Source organism: Mandrillus leucophaeus, unplaced genomic scaffold (genome assembly GCF_000951045.1).
Source record: "Mandrillus leucophaeus isolate KB7577 unplaced genomic scaffold, Mleu.le_1.0 Scaffold1110, whole genome shotgun sequence".
NCBI lineage: Eukaryota > Metazoa > Chordata > Mammalia > Primates > Cercopithecidae > Mandrillus > Mandrillus leucophaeus.
The window spans coordinates 238,860-255,579 of NW_012099322.1; the positions used below are offsets into that span (position 1 = coordinate 238,860).

Here is a 16,720-nt window from a genome sequence, read left to right on the forward strand (position 1 = left end):
GGTCATATATTGAAAATACTGAATCAGATATCAAGGGTGGGGAGTTCTTAATAAACTGACTTAGCAGGGTTCTTGGTCCAAGAACTGGACTTTACAAGGTAGTACATAGGTAGACATGGGAGAAGCTTTAGGAGACTGGCTACAGTTTGGCCAAGCAAGGAGCTTTTGTCAGTCCTTCCTCTTGTTCAGGGAAAGAAGAGACGTTCTTTTTCTCATGTGGTCACCTTTTGTTCACTAAGGAACCACTGAGTCACCTGTTGGGACTTGATAGTTCCAACAGACTGGATGGTGCTAGCAGTCTGGCATTTAATGAGGGGATTTTTTTAATGGAAAAAAAGATTAATAGTTGGAAACTCAGTTTCTGAGCCCAGAGGGCAACCAATCAAAAAGATTTCTAAATGCTGCGCTTGAAGCCTCTTCAGATGGAGTGGGAGCAGGCAGTGGCAAGCTGATAGACCTTCCTGGTTTTCAGTTTTAACGTCATGAAGGTTGTCTACCCCTGAGCTATTGTGGTGATCGCTCTGATGTCTGTATCAAGTCCTCCAGCTTCAGCTTTTGGGGCTCCAGGAAAGGAGCAGTTTTAATTTTAATGATTCCAAGTCCCAAGGGTTGGAGAAAATTGGAAATATTAGTCTGGAGTGTGGTTGCCAGATTTTGGAGGAAACTTGGAGAATTCAGGATCCAGTCCAGTGTGTAGACAAATCAGAAAAGCGCATAAACAATGAGCAGGACTAAAATTCAATAAGGGGTGTGCTATAGTTTTCTTCTGAAACATAATTTCTCTCTCTCCATTCACCCCCATTCCTACCAAAAATAAGCAAAGACTGATTTGCTTGCAAGATAAGTTTAGTCTCATTAACTTGGCTTGATTGTTTATATAAATGCAGCAAAAATAATGATTGACCACCTAGGCTCTTTCTGAGTTTGCTTTCCTGGAACTTTTAGGAGAATCTCAGACTGAACAGTTAAAAGCCTCTTACAACAGGAAAGTTAAGCCAAGGACTTGCTCTCAGGCTGTTTCTGAAACAGTTAGGGATTTGAGTGAATATCCCTTTTATAGGTCTCCAAAATATCCTGGGGTTCCTGGGCCTGCCAGGAAGTGACACTCTTTATTTACCTGGAAGGAAACTATGTAAGTGAACCAAGTATGCAACACACCATAGTGATAATTTTTTTCCAAGAGGCTTTATTGACTCCATAAAGTCAACCTTAGTTTCTTAAAGTCGTCTGGTCATATCTGAAGATACAACATTCCAGTTAAGGCCTTCATAATATATCCAGTGTTTTCAATTGTGTACTGTTACAAGGAGAACATATTCTTACTGCACATATGCAAATAACTACATTACCATAAAATAAAAATGTTTACTAATAGTTTTCTAATTCCAGAGGGATCAGGCAGGAGGAAAAAGTAATTATTTCCTTTTTATTCACAAAGGTATACATTACCAAATTGTTCTAAGCTACAGATAGCTTAAGATAAAAGAGAAAAACTTTCCTTAAATTTAGAAAACAAAATATTAAAGAACCAGCAACATTTCAAACAAAAAGTCACTAAAATATTGTCCTCATCAGTTCGTTCAGTCCCATGTAACTCTTGTTATTCTTGAGCTTGGGATAGAACTTTCATGAAGCCATAGGTTTCTTCGTTAGAGTTCTGCAAATTCTTACCCGGTCTGCTGGTATGATCTTAAAGTTTTCAGCAGAAGCCTGTATTTTAAAAGTAACTTTCATAGTCTTTTCCATGAATATGTTTGAAGAAGAAGCAAGTTTGGAATGTAGCTGATTTCAAATGCTTTCAGAGAAGAACCACAGTGAAATAATAACTGTCCATAAATAACAAAAGACTTAAAATGGCCATATGGCCATGCTTAAAAATATGATGAGAGTTCATTATGATAATTACGCAATTGCCAAAGATATTTGGTTATTTCTGTGACATGCATTTTCACATAATTTTAATGGAGAGGACCAAATTCTAGTTCTGCACTAGTGTACAATTAATGCTAAACCTAATTTTAATAAAACTTTATAAAAGAACCTATCCAATCTCAGCCAGTTTTGGCAGCAAAAGACAGTATTTCTTTTCCAGGATCCTTTTTCCACAAAAGTGTGGCCAAGGAAAGAATCTTTGTCAATCCCATCCCACTTGTGAGGAACCTGCCTCTCTAAACTCCGCCTATCTGACATGGTCAATATGGAAGCAGTCATTTTACAATAGCTCCAGGCCCTGACTTCAGTTGATGGGGCCAGAAGAAGGCATTTGATGAGTTTGTTCCAGGAATCAAGAGCTTTTCTCCAGGAATTTGGATTTGGAACCAAGAGATTCCAGTGTTGATCTAAATCCTTTTTGGACAAAAGAAATAGAAACTTAAGAGCAGTTTCAATCAGAAAATGGATGTGTGGGAAACTTACAGAATCAGTCTTCAGTAAAGGAAAAAGGTCAGTGCAAAAGAGTTGGAGAGAACTATCTGAATTCACTAGAAAGTCCACACCCTTTTCCCAGTAAATAGGAGAACCACGTGCGTTCTTGTCTATATCATCTCATAAATCCATCTCTTTTTTCCTGTGCACTTAAAGGAGTGGCATTTTGTACTTTCGGGCCAAAGTGTCTGAACTAATATACCATGAAAGGTGATCATCAAGTACTGGTTCAGACAGCTGCTTTTGGGATCAGAGCATCTGCAATTCCATTCCATTCTGCTCCTTCTTAGCCGTGGGACCTCAGGCCAGTTACATCACATTTCTACGCTGCTGGTGCTCAGTTATAAAGTGAAAATGAGAATGTCAAACTCACAATGTTGTTGAGTGTATCTGAAAAGAAAATGTGCCTGAAACACAAAGTGCCTCATGGGAAACATGTTAACCACTCAAGAAAGGTTAGCTTATACCATATATACTGTAACTGCTAGGCAAAGTTCCTGGCACATAAGTCCTTTTAACATAATAGCTATGTTCATTGTTACTACAAGTTGGTATTCCTGACTCCATTCTCTCTCGCAGCCCATCTTCACATTGCTGCTGGATTACACTTGCTAAAACATACCTCTCATCAAGTCACTTAACTGCCTAGGAAATAAGGTAGAAACTCAGTTCACATGCTACCTATGCCATGGAACTCTTCTTGATTTTTTTTTTTCTTTTTTTGAGACAGCGTCTTACTTTGTCACCCAGGCTGGAGTGCAGTGGCACAATCTTGGTTTACTGCAAGCTCTGCCTCCCAGGTTCACGCCATTTTCCTGCCTCAGCCTCCCGAGTAGCTGGGACTACAGGTGCCCACCACCACACCTGGTTAATTTTGTTTTGAATTTTTAGTAGAGATGGGGTTTCACCATGTTAGCCAGGATGGTCTCGATCTCCTGACCTCATGATCCGCCCACCTCAACTTCCCAAAATGCTGGGATTACAGGTGTGAGCCACTGTGCCCAGCCCTTGATTCTTTATTCACAAACATTTTCACTTTTTTCAGCATGTATTTCAAGAGACAGTCCAGTGCAGCGGATGACAGCATGACTTCCACACTAAAGATCAAGACGTGCTTAATGGCCATATGATGTGAGATGAGTTCATTAACCTCTTTCTGCACCAGTTTTCTCATATGTATGTTGGGAAGAATAACAGTACCTACCTTGTCAGAATGTTATAAGAATTACATAAGTCAACACATGGAAAACGCTCAGAGTGGTACCTAGCACATAGCAGACAGCCTATAAACATTAGCTAGAATTATCACTGCACTATGATTGTAGGCTCACTTTATCACAGAGCTGTCTCAGAATGTAGATTGTCACAGAATGTTTTATTTACCTGTGATGGCCAGAAAAGACCTACTACTGCCCTGAGTTCTCAGGGCTTGGTGATTTAATCTGATGCAAGTGACTTGAAGGGGTTCTGCCCACCTGGCTACCTCTAGGTCTGTCTTCAGGGCTGCTTAGAACTTTCTGGGATCCATGTGAATATTCCTTTCATCCTCAATTACAATTTATAGAAAGCTGAGATCTGTTTACTCATGTGTCAAGGCGAAGCTCAAATACCACCTTTTATCCTTTCCTATCTCTGGACAACTTCAGTCTCCCCTTTTCCCAACCTCCTGAAAGTAAATCAAAGTCATTACCAGAATCTTCTTTAATCTACAGGCTGTGTTGGTCTGTGCTCACTGTTCATTTCCCTCCATGACTGAAACCACAGGACTCTTCCTTTTACTTCAGTGAGTTTCTGAAAGCCTCGAGACAGAAACTCAACTTTCCTTTGGCACTGCCTACTAGTTCACTTGTCCATCCTTGGGTTAGCCTCCCCTTGAAGTCACAGTAGAAGAGTTCTCCTCTTCCTAAAGCCCCCTCACACTCCATGATATCCCCTGCTTATTCTTGGTTCCTTATTATCAGCATTTAAATGCTCTTAAATCTCTTTCACCTTATCTTTTTAAAAAGACGTTTTCCTCTTTGGTACTGCTCTGTTTCTTTCTCTATTTCATCATTCAAACATGTTCAAAGTATGTTTGGCAAACCCTGCTTCCTAGTCTCTGGTTTTCTTCTTTCTCTTCTGCTATGATTTTAATGTGTCCTCCAAAAGTTCATGCACAGGAAACCTAATCCACAATGCAAAGCAACAGTGTTGAGACATGGGGCCTAATTACAGGAGTTTAGGTTATGAGGGCAAAACCCTCATAAACTAATTAATATTGTTCTTGTGGAAGCAGGTTAGTTATCACAAGCCTGGTTTGTTATAAAGCCAGTCCAACCCCTGTTGTGTCTGTCTGTCTCATGTACTCACATTTCACTTCTGCCTTCCACTTTCCACCATGGGTACCCTCAACAGATGCTGGTGCCATGCTCTTGGACTTCTCAGCCCCCAGAACCATAAGCTAAATAAACTTTTCTTAATAAATTACCCACTATGTGGTATTCTATTATAGCAACAGAAAATGGACTAAGGCATATTTCATGAAGTGGAATTTATGAAGATCACTAACGATCTTCTTATTGCCATTGGTAATGGGTACTTTCAGAAAGATCTTGAATTATCTGGAGCATTAGACATTAGATGATTTCTTCCTTTTTGAAATGTCTTGCTCTCTACTCCCATTTTTTCCCTGTACTACTTGGGCTACTTCTGAGTGTGCCTTCTGTGGCTGCTCTTTTTTTGCCCATCCTTTAATGTTGGTCAGCTGCCTTGAACCTCTTCTCCTTTGGTATAACTCTCTCTCAAACACCTCTTTGACTCCCATATCCTTACTGTTCATCTTTACCACAATGGCTCTAAAATTAAGGTCCCACCCTAATTACTTTCCTAACCTTTGTTCTCTCATATTTACCTGACCTTTGGACATTTCCACTAAGTTCCAAGTGTGCACATCAAGCTCGACCTGTCTGCAAACTAAACCCATAATCACTCGCATCTCACTCTTCCTCCTGTATCAACCACTCCCTGGAAGCTGTGCACATTCATCCAGGGTCTGGAGACAAAATCCAGAGAGCCGCTTATTTCTCCCCATAACCTCCACATCTCTACACAAAAGCAACTTCCAAGGTCTATTCTGTAAACATCTCATAAATATGTCCTCTTTTCTTCAAACTGCCAATGCTGTGGTTAGGAGTCTTTTCTTCAAACAAACTGCCAGTGCTGTGGTTAGGAGCTTCATCATTTCTTACCTGGATTACCACCAAATCTAGGTTTTGCCCGCTAATCCAGTCTCAGCATTCAGACTAGGTGTCCTCCTCCCCAGTTGCAACGCTGATCATGTCTCTCACCAGGCTAAAGCTCAGCCTCTGGATAACTGTCAAACCTTTTTTTCCTCAGTACTCAGATCAAAAGTATTTCCAATACATTTTTATTGTTTTGTCTTCTTACTGCATGTTTTGTTCCATCAAAAGAAGAGTTTCTAGAAAAAGGAGAGGATTGATGGGTTCACTGGTGCTCACTGGAAACTATCCAATCTGTAATGTGAGCATCCCAAAATGCAGAGGAACCAGAAGTTCAATATTTGAGCTGATTAAGGATTAATCAGCCAGTTCCCTGGGCAGGGGAGAGACTCTGCTTCCACATTATCAGGGACTCAGAGAAGCTGGATATACGTCTCTGCTTTCTTTCCTCTGGTCCATCCTGCTCCAGTATCAGTGGTGAGTAAACTTTATCTGGCTCTCTTCCTTCACTGTGTGTTATCAATTTATTTTACCTTGGGGTATAATGTCCCAGCTACTATACTGCAATGTCTTTTGTGACCTTTTTCTGGTGATATTGAAAGCCCTCTTTCTATTCCTTTTTTTTTTTTTTTTTTTTTTTAGCACCTAGCACTATTTCTCAAAACACATCTGTACTTGATTACATGACCTCCTCTATTCATAACCTTTTCTTTTTTTTTTCTTTTGAGACGGAGTCTCGCGCTGTGTCACCCAGGCTGGAGTGCAGTGGCGCGATCTCGGCTCACTGCAAGCTGCGCCTCCCAGGTTCACGCCATTCTCCTGCCTCAGCCTCCCAAGTAGCTGGGACTACAGGCGCCCGCCACCACGCCCGGCTAGTTTTTTGTATTTTTAGTAGAGACGGGGTTTCACCATGTTAGCCAGGATGGTCTCGATCTCCCGACCTCGTGATCCACCCGCCTCGGCCTCCCAAAGTGCTGGGATTACAGGCTTGAGCCACCGCGCCCAGCCTATTCATAACCTTTTCAATGGGTCTTTGCAGGAACTCCCAGCTAGAGGAAGAATGTACTTCTTCACTTTTAACTCTGTACCAGTCTTGAGATTTCCTTTGGCAGAAAGCAAAAACAAAAACACGACCACCACTAACACAAAACTCAGCAGGATTAAGATGTAAGTTTCAAGCCCAGATCTCAAAAGACCATGCATGTTTCCGCTCTTTCTCATACCCCTGCTCAGGCTGCACTGAAGACAATTCCTGCCAAACCTGCTGGAAATGAGACACTGCATGAAACAGAGCCAAGTTAGTCCAATTGTTCCAGCCAAAGCTCAAGACACAATGAGCGCCCAGCCTCAATCAGCAGAACCAGGTACCCAGCCCACCCCGAGCTGGTCACAGGTGCCTGAGTTCTCTCTGCTGAGATTAGAACTGCCCAGTCAGCATTCAACCCATGGACAATAACAAATGCTCAGTGTTTTCAGCTACTGGATTTTTGGAGTGATGAGTTACTTATCAATAACAAACTCACACATCATCTCTTATCTCTTTTCTGTGTATCAGAGTAAAATGGGAAAAATGCTCTCATATGCTATTTACCATACATACATGATAGGTAATATCTATCAAATAATATATCTAAAGAACATAATAAGCACTCAACAAAGTATTCATCCCTCCTTATATCATCCTCTAAGAACTATAAATATTTCTCATTCTTGTGTTGAGTAATTTAAAAAGCAATGCTATCCTTACCAAAGTAAATGTAAGATGTAGTTCTAGGCTTCAGCATTCGGCGTAAATCATAGGCCCTAAAGAGTGGTGTGCCAGTGGTCAGCAATCCTGAGAGCAGAAGATTGCCTAAACCCTACTTTCTAGCTGGCTGCTTGTGATGGAAACATGGCCTGTAGAAATGTGTGCAGATAGACAAAGGAGATAAGCAAATCTTTGAGAAAGCCTTGGCTGAGATGATTTTGCTCATCTTGGAAGAAAAAAAACCATCATAACCCTTGCCATGTGACTTGGCTCCTCCATGTTCCCTCAGAATATGATGAATTGCTCTCTAAATAATAAAAGTCTTCCAGGAACAATAGACAATGTCTACTACGGAACATTCATAAATATTCAGCTGAAGCCTGGTGGGAATGTTAGGCTCCCAGGAGAGCTCTGTGCTGACGTTGGAAGTCAGAAACCAACTCGGAGACGTAAAACTGTGCAGTAAAAATATTTACACAAATGAGCTTGGGGTGAGTTGTCAGAGGGCCATGTTCCTCTTTTGCCTGGACGTCGGGAATTAATTTGGACCTGATGGTGAAGCTCAGGTCTGAAATCAGAGCAGCTTTTTTACATCCATGGACAGCTCCCATAAATGTCAGGGGTGAGCAGAGTAGAAACACTTGGGCCACTACTACAGCAGAGTCCAGGCCATCAAAATGTTGCTTTATTTCCCTTTGATTCCACAGGTTCCATCCAGCCTTCTAGAAATCATGTGGTGCCACCTACTAGACACTAGGAAGAACAAACTATTAGACTCAGGTCCCATCTCCTCTCAAGGAAACCACATGCCAAAAAGGAGTACGTAGGTTTGTGCAATTCAACACAAGTACTGATGTGCTGATCTGACCATACGCTACTAGAGCATAAGAAAAAGAAAAGACAGCAGGGGTTGCAGGGGCAATGGGTTAGGTGGAGGACTGCACAGGAAAGGCTCTATGTAAGCTGGGGCATCTGAGTGGGTCTCAGAAGAGGTTATAAATTCTTGCAGGTGAGAAGAGAGTAGGGGAATGCTATGCATCTCTGGTGTGGTCTGGGAAACCATAGGTGACAACGATGTGGTTAGGGACCATGAGCTGGAAACATCAGCCCTAAATCTGGAATGGAAATTTGGGGATCCAGAAAGATGCAATGATCTTTCTCTCCATTTCATTTTTGGTTTATTCTGGCTGAGGTTTTGCCAGGGGGAAAGGTTATAAAGGGCATTGGAAAGTTAGTCTGTCTGAATTCTTCAGGATTTGAAGGAAACAAAAGCAAGAGCCAGCCCTGCAGGTCATCGTGTGCCTGAGGAAAATGACAGATGGCCACACAGAGGCAACAGACAGCTTGGAACAGCACATGTGCTCTCTGTCCTGCCCCTCTCAGCTCTGGAAATCTTTCTGGGAAAGCAGAACGCCAGCATAATCCATCTGGAAACCTTAGATTAGAAAAAAAAAAAAACACAGGATGTCTTATTTCAACTTTCAAATGTTTTGAGGAAAGTGCCAAGAGAAGGGGCAGAAAGAAGAGAAACAAGGAAGAGAAGTGAGAGGAGGGGCTGAAGGAGAAAGAGAAGACACAATTGGTGGAACTATGTTTAGCAGTAGATTCACTCTAGAAGATTCATTCTGATGACTGAAATTTCCAGAACACGGATAATGTTTCGAGACACTGACATGATGGGGACTATTAATTTGAAAGTGCTATTTTCCTATGACAGCATTTTAAGACTGTAAGCATAAACAGCTACACACACAAGCCCTTGTTTGGGTTCAGATGTCCACAACAACATAACTTTATTTTTCTACCTGCAGCACCACTTTCACTCAAGAGAAGAAAATTAAATTTTAAGCAATTCATGTTAAACAAGCAAATCAAGGCTTTTGCCTTCAGTTGGCTTAGTGCTTCTCCCTCACCCTTTCTCCTCTGAGTTGGTGTAAATTCTCCAGCAACAAAGCACTGAGAAGAAAAGTGCTGGGTTATCAGTGCTCAGTGTCTGTCATCATTAGAATTTATTCAGATTTCTCCTTAACTGCTGGACTCTGGTTGCTGGCACCTGGACCTTCTGGTATGGCTTGAGCTATCTGCCTACAGCTGGTCCCCAGGGTTCTCTCTATACTAGTCACCCTGCATCTTCATCAAAAGTCTCTTCTACAACATGAAAGCTGACACTTGACTCTTTTGTTTCTCTCTGCATGTCTGATGTAATAACCCTACCAGACAGCATGAGCATAGATGCCCTTGCTGCCTGACTCAAGAAGTGGGTGGGAGGGGAACACGGGACATGGCACAGACAGGAAGCACTGAAAGCTGAAGCCTTTGGTTAATCCTTTACTGTATTATTCTGGTACATCCACAGTATTTGCCTTTTTTTTTTTTTTTTTTTTTTGGGATGGAGTCTCACTCTGTCGCCCAGGCTAGACTGCAGTGGCACAATCTCGGCTCACTGCAAGCTCCCCCTCCCAGGTTCACACCATTCTCCTGCCTCAAGTAGCTGGGACTACAGTCGCCTGCCACCAAGCCCAGCTAATTTTTTGTATTTTTATTAGAGATGGGGTTTCACCATGTTAGCTAGGATGGTCTCGATCTCCTGACCTCGTGATCCGCCCGCCTCGGCCTCCCAAATTGCTGAGATTACAGGCGTGAGCCACCACGCCCTGCCCGTCCACAGTATTTTTTTTAAACAGGTTTTTCACCTCACCCTCTCTCAATCCATGTTAAAAAGCTCCCACTCCAAGTTCTTTAAATGTCCCTCTAGATAGACCTGCCATACATACATACAGGTAACTACCATGACTTGCATACATACAGGTAATGCAGGAAAAGGGGAGCATATCACAGCATACAGGTATATGGTTGGCAAAATGCAAAATGTGGGGTGCTCTGTAGAATAAAAAACTGTTTAACAAAAACATTGCAAGGACAAAAATAGAAGAAGTCAAAAAGACTTATATATGTCTACCAACTGCAATGGATTCTGATGAAAACCAACCAATATAAAATTATCTGAAATAATAGAGGAGATTTAGACACAAACCAGAGATGTGTGATATAAAAAACTGTTAACTTTTTAGATGGGATATTATTAGAGGTATGTTTAATAAAAAGTTTTTATCCTTTAGAAACATCTGGATAAATATTTAGAAATTAATTACAGATATCTGATATGTGCCTTAGAATATAAGGACTCGAAAATGAATGGATATAGATGGAAGGAGAGTTGGTGGCCACAATTTGATGATCGTTATGATGTTTAATTTATAGAGGTTTTCTGTACTATTCTAGATGTTTCTATGTTTAAACAATTTTTTTTTCCAGAATAAAAACCTAAAAACATTCTGATAATTACTTTTTTTTGTTTGTTGGTTTCCCCATACACTTCCTGTGGTTTCACAACCAAGTGCCACAGTTCATGTTATCCTCATGACTTGGGGCATCCTTTTCTCAATCATTACTTTCCTTCTCTTTCTTCATTTCTGATCTAATTCCTACTTTTTCTTCATGTCTCAGCTCCCGGAGCTGTCCCTGGGTTCTCAGAGTGAGCTCTGTTACCCTGGCAGCCATCTCAGGTATCATATTGACTCATCTGTTGCCTGGCACACTGTCAGTACTTACATTAAAAAGAAGACAGTTATCTTTACCTCTTTTGTGTTGTGAGGATTAAATTACATTTATTAAGCACCTGGCACGCGTCGGAAGCGCCATATTCATTAACTTCTTCACTTCTATTCTATCGTTTAAACCTGAACATCCCTTCAACACCTAGTTCCAGTTCCTCTTCCTCCAGGAAGCTTCTCAAAATACTACCGGCCTCTTTGCTGACTACATCATGTCCACTAATAAATCCCTGCTTAACATTTGATCCCTGGGCAGACTTCTATGAGAAAATATAACAAGATTTTTTTTCAATTTTTACCTATTCACTCCAAGCAATTATGATGATGGTATAGCTATCTAAACTGTATCCAATTTGATGCACAGCAACTAGAATTTGATAATTCCAGGATGGTTAGGCATTGTAAGATCTTAACTCCAATCCCCACATGACGAATGGAACCTCTCTCCTGCATGAAAGGCAAATAGTAGCTTCCTCATCCATTATTCTTATACCATCCAAGAGAGCCATCAGATGGGAATTATTTTCAATATTTGGCAAGTTAAAAAACTTGAGAATCAGAGAAAAGAGTGTATTTCCAAGAGCATCTAGCTAGCAACTGAACTGAGGATGACATCCGAGGTCTCCTGACTGTCTAACATCTTACTGCCTCTGCAATACCCTTGCCAAGGGACTTCCCAATTTCCCCCAGATTAGAAAGTCCTTCCTCATTAAGCTGTCCCTAAACCTTGCATCTGGCATGACCACACAGCGTTCACTCAGGAGGTATTTACTGAGCCTCTAAGAGGTACCAGGTGCTGCAGTACAGCTGGGCTAGACTTTACCTAGAAAAACAGGCTAGTCATCAATAACGTAGGATCTATTGTAAAGAAGTACAATGCAATTCTTTGTTCCAATCTGTTGTATAGGGTATATAGAAAGGTCTGCATGGCACACAGACAGAGCATGACGGCTTTAAACCTCTAATTTTCCACTACTAAAGCTGTGTAATACTCCCCACAAGCATCCCTTCTCACCTCCCGCCGACGGATGGGCAGTTGCTCTGGTCAACACCACACTGGCAGGACCCCCTGGGGGTGAGATCCAGCAGTCCCCGGCAAGGAACGTCAGGGTGCTCAGCAGATGGAGGCTCCACAGAACTAAGAGCCCCAAGGCGAGGCTGTTGAAATGCTGTGCCAGGCAGACAGGCTGCCAGGGAGTTTTTGGTGCACATATTTAATATCGTCCTGACTGCAATGGAAGCAGGTGCATGAGATACACAAACAAGGAAGCCACAAGGAGATGTCTCCAAAGTAGATATTGAGGCAAGAGAAGAGAAGGCCACAACTGCAGGGAGACCATGGAATTTGAATCAAGTGTGGGCCCCAAGGACTGTGAACAAAATGTGTAGTGGGGATTTCCTAACCCAGGGGAGGGAACACTTGAGGGCAGTGGCAGGAAATGCTGTTGGGAGGATACTGAAAACCCGAAAAGTGAAAATGGGGCCAGTGCTGCGGGAACCATCACTGGAATGACCTAGAAGAGAGTTAAGAGCCAAGATACCCTATGATTGAGAATGGCTGGTGGGCTGAGGAGGGATGGTTGGTGTGTGGCTGAAGTACTTAAGATTAATCAGATACAGTGTCACTGTATTAGTCAGCTGGGGCTGCCATAGTAAAAATATCACAGAGAGGGCAACTTAACAGACGTGTATTTTCTCACTGTTCTGGATGCTAGAAGTCCAAGATCAAGGTTTCAGTAGGGTTGGTTTCTTCTGGGGCCTCTCATCTTGCCTTGCAAGTGGACTTCTTCTCCCTGTGTCCTCACATGATCTTTCTTCTGTGCCCGCACATCCCTGGTGTCTCTCTGTGTGTCTTGATCTCTTCTTTTTTAAGGACTCCAGTCAGATTGGCCTAAAGCAAACCCTAACAGCCTTTTGTTTTTTTAAACCTTAATTACCTCTATAAAGGCTCTATCTCCAAATACAGTGACATTCTCAGGTAGTAGGGATTAGTGCATGGACATATGAATTTGGGGGGAGGGAGGAATGACACAATTCAGTCTATAACAGTCACAAGTGGTAGAGGAGAGACATGTACCAAGATAAGGAGGGAGGTTCACAATTGCCCGAGAAATTGATGGTAGAATGGGAGAAATTAGGTTGTAAGGGAAGCACAGAGGGCACATCTTACCACACATGCGGGGTGAAAGGAAGCAAGTTCAGTCTGGCATGGAGAGGCCTTCGAAGGGAGACTGACAGTGAGCATGTCAGAGAGGGTATAATGAGATCAGAACAGCCACCATGAGGCTCTGCTCCACCTGGCTACTGCATTTTATAGGCTTCCCAATTTGTAAGAGAACCAAGACCACAGCGAAGTAAAGTCATTAACTCTAATGCTAAAATCAGTTTTATGGGTGAGAAATTCCCAGCAAACCACTGGGCTAGGGCTGGGGAAGGAAATAAAGCCTTCACATAGTCTCCTGGCCAGTTACTGGACAGAGCGGCGGCTCCGTAAGGACCCTCAGTAGATGTCAGTAGGTTACGGAGTGTGCACGCCCGCCCAGCATCTGGGTAGGAATGTCCAGACAATGAGAGGAAGCAAGTGACAGGGAAACTCACTTGCTCTGAGGAAAGTCCTAGAGACCTGCACAGGACAGGGCTAGTTTTGGTCCGTGGATGCTTTTTGTGAACTCCATTCTCCACCAGTAAGAAAAAACCTGGCATTTTCAGCTTGCTTCCTGAGAATCAACTTAGAATCACAGGAATGCATGGAATTTGGAACTGAATGTTCAGTCTGGGAAAGTACAGACCTGATAAATGGTACATGCTGGGATTTCAGACTCACCTGGGCAGCAGCCCACACAGGAGTGGGCAATGGCTTTGCTTAGACTCCTGGCCGTGCAGATGGTAAGATATAAACATGCTGGGGAGATATTTAGGGGTAAAATTGAAAGAACTTGGTGAAAGATTAGATGTGTGAGTGCTAAAAAGGTCAGTGTCAACAATGGTTTTGAGAAGGAACAGCAGAGAGGATGGTGGTTTCAGTACTAAGTTATGGAGCTGCAGGAAAGGAGTAGGCTAAAGGTGGTGTAATGGTTTCAAACATTAATTTGGGAGCAGGTGTAACTTGAAGAACTTTTGAGACCAAATCAAGAGGAAATACTGAGCTTGAACCATTCAGTGTGTGAGGCTCTGCAGTTCAGAGAAGCAGTTTCGCTGAGAAGGCTGGGGGCATTGTCTGGAAGAGAAAGCTCACTGAGAAGAGCTACAAGGCTCAGGATTGAATAATTCCATCTTTTGCAGAGCTTAGAAGAGAAGGGAAGGCACAAAGCAGGCTGAGAAAAAAAATGCCAGAAAGGTGGGAAGGAAACTGGGAGAGTGAGAGCTACAGGACAGTAAAGGAAGAGAGAGCGTTTCAAAGAGGAGGTTCCAGCCCGTCAATGCTAATGAGAAGCCATCAGGAAGAGGAGAGAAAAGCACCTGCAGGGCACGGTGGCAGAGAAGTTACTAGTGGCTTCCGCAGGAGAGGTTTGGGTGAGGTTTGGGTGGAACGGTGGTGTCGGAGCTAGGGACAGGGGTTGAAAAGCAAATGAGGGGAGCAAGAAACCCACGTGTGTCACTTAGGAAAATTGGTACAGAAGCAAAGTGTCTTAGTCTGCTTGTATGGCTACAACAAAATACCTTAGACTAGGTAATTGATAAGAACAGAAATTTATTTTCCCACAATTCTGGAGGCCAGGAAGTCCAAGATCAAGGCACCAGCAGGTGCGGTTCTGGTGAGGACAGCTCTCTGCCTCCAAGATGGTGCCTCTCGCTGAGGTCCTCACATGGTGGAAGAGACGGAAAGCGAAAAGAGCCAGCTACTTCCCTTGAGCCCTTGATACTATCACAGTGAGTCTTGTGTCCCAACATATAAATTTGGGGGAACACATACATTCAGACCATGGCACAAAGCTTTAGGTACTAGCACCTATGAGGGATTGGCAACAGATTGGATTTGCCCATTATTTCTCAGACTTTAACTTGCATGACAGAAAAATCCTAGGGTAGCTCTTTTGTACCATATCCTACATAATTCCCTCACCTGAGTGTGGGCAAGATTTGCAACTTACTTCTCACCAAGGCAAAAATGTCACTCCTATGATTATAGATCTCTGTGTGTATGTACATATGTATGTATATGTATGTGTGTGCATGTATAGATACGAATGTTATGTCCTGGGTAGTGGGTGATGGCTGAAAGAACACTTGGGGGCACGTAGGCAGGCAAAATGCTTTATTCAGCAGCTCTCTCACTAACAGCTTTCTCACACTGTTCTCTCATCAGCAGCGTTCTCACACTGTCTGCCTCGTCTCAGCTCCTTGAGCCGGCCACTCCCACACACAACTGTGCAGCCGGCTCTCTCCTGCCTTCAGGGTCAGCAGCTTAGCTGTTTCTCTCTCTGGGCACATGGGCAAGCCATGCTGTGCCATGCCATGCCGTGCCATGCTGTGCCATGCTGAGCTGTGCACTGGCACCCCTCTGTCTACAAGACAGACAAGCTCTGGTTCTCTCTCTGGGCACCAGTGCCTGCACAACAGCCATGTCGAGCCATGCCCAAGAGCACCTGTACGGCATTGGCAAGGCAGTTATATCTTTCTCAAATGACAGTGGCTCCAAGCCAAGTAGGAGCTTACACACACAGGTTATATAACAACTGGAGGTGTGCACCTGTGCACCAATCCTGCTGAGTCATGCAGGTCGGGGTATCTGCCTCAGCCTAATTCTTATCCACGTACCTTACAAATGTATACATACACACAAAAACAAATAGTTATTTGTCTTGTTATCATACACTAAAAATAGTTTTCTTTGCTGATTTGATGCAATAAGCATCCGTGTTGAGGACACCCACATGGCATGGAACCGTAGGCAGTCTGCAAGTCTCAAGGGTGGCCTCCAGATGACAACAAAAAATTGAGATCCCAGTCATACAAAATGAAATAAATCCTGCCAACAAATGGAAAGAACTTGAAAATTGAGCCTCCAGATGAAAACCAGCCCAGGTGACATCTTCTCAGCCTTGTGAAACCCTGAACAGAGAACTCAGTTAGACCCACGGAAACTGGGAGGTAAACATATTTAAAGGCACTAAGTTTTTTTCTAATTTGTTATACAGTAATAAACAACTAATATAATGTGCATCCTGATCACCTGGGGATCTTCTGAAAATCCAGGTTCTGACTCAGTAGGTCTGAGGTGGGACTGAGATTCTACATTTCTGACATTCTCAGGCAATGCTCATGCTTCTGGTCTAAAACCACATTTTCAGTAAACGGTAGATACGTGCCTATTGAGATTCCTTCCAACTCTCAGATTATATACCAGCCAGAGAAGAAAATAACATGGGAATCAAATAAAAGAATTTATCACCAGTTACAAACATCTAAACTTTCACAATTTCACTAAGAACTGAAAAATGATGTTGTAGAAGTTTAAATGCATATGGAAGTATTTCACAGAAGTCATTTTCAAGAGATAATGCAGTGCAGGAGAAAGAAAAGACAACTGATGAAATAAATATTGTAAAGAGAAATACAAGAAACTTCCCAGATTTGCCTAAATATTACATATGTAAATGGTGTGTGTGTTGGAGCGGAGGCTCCTGTGTGGGAATCATTCTGTTTCATATACAAGCTGAGCATTTCCAGAGAACAGGAAGGTCCTCAGTAAACGAGTGACCCCCCACCCCATATCA

At 42.7% G+C, this 16,720-nt stretch overlaps 1 protein-coding gene across 1 annotated transcript in view; it reads right to left on the reverse strand.

Annotated features, from left to right (window-relative positions):
• Positions 1-16,720, reverse strand: part of RNF144A (ring finger protein 144A) — a 161,388-nt gene that overhangs the window by 21,621 nt on the left and 123,047 nt on the right. Inside the window, exon 13 of the mRNA XM_011993674.1 lies at positions 12,019-12,141. Coding sequence (XP_011849064.1) covers positions 12,019-12,141 — 123 coding nt within the window. The remainder of the gene's footprint in view (positions 1-12,018; positions 12,142-16,720) is intronic.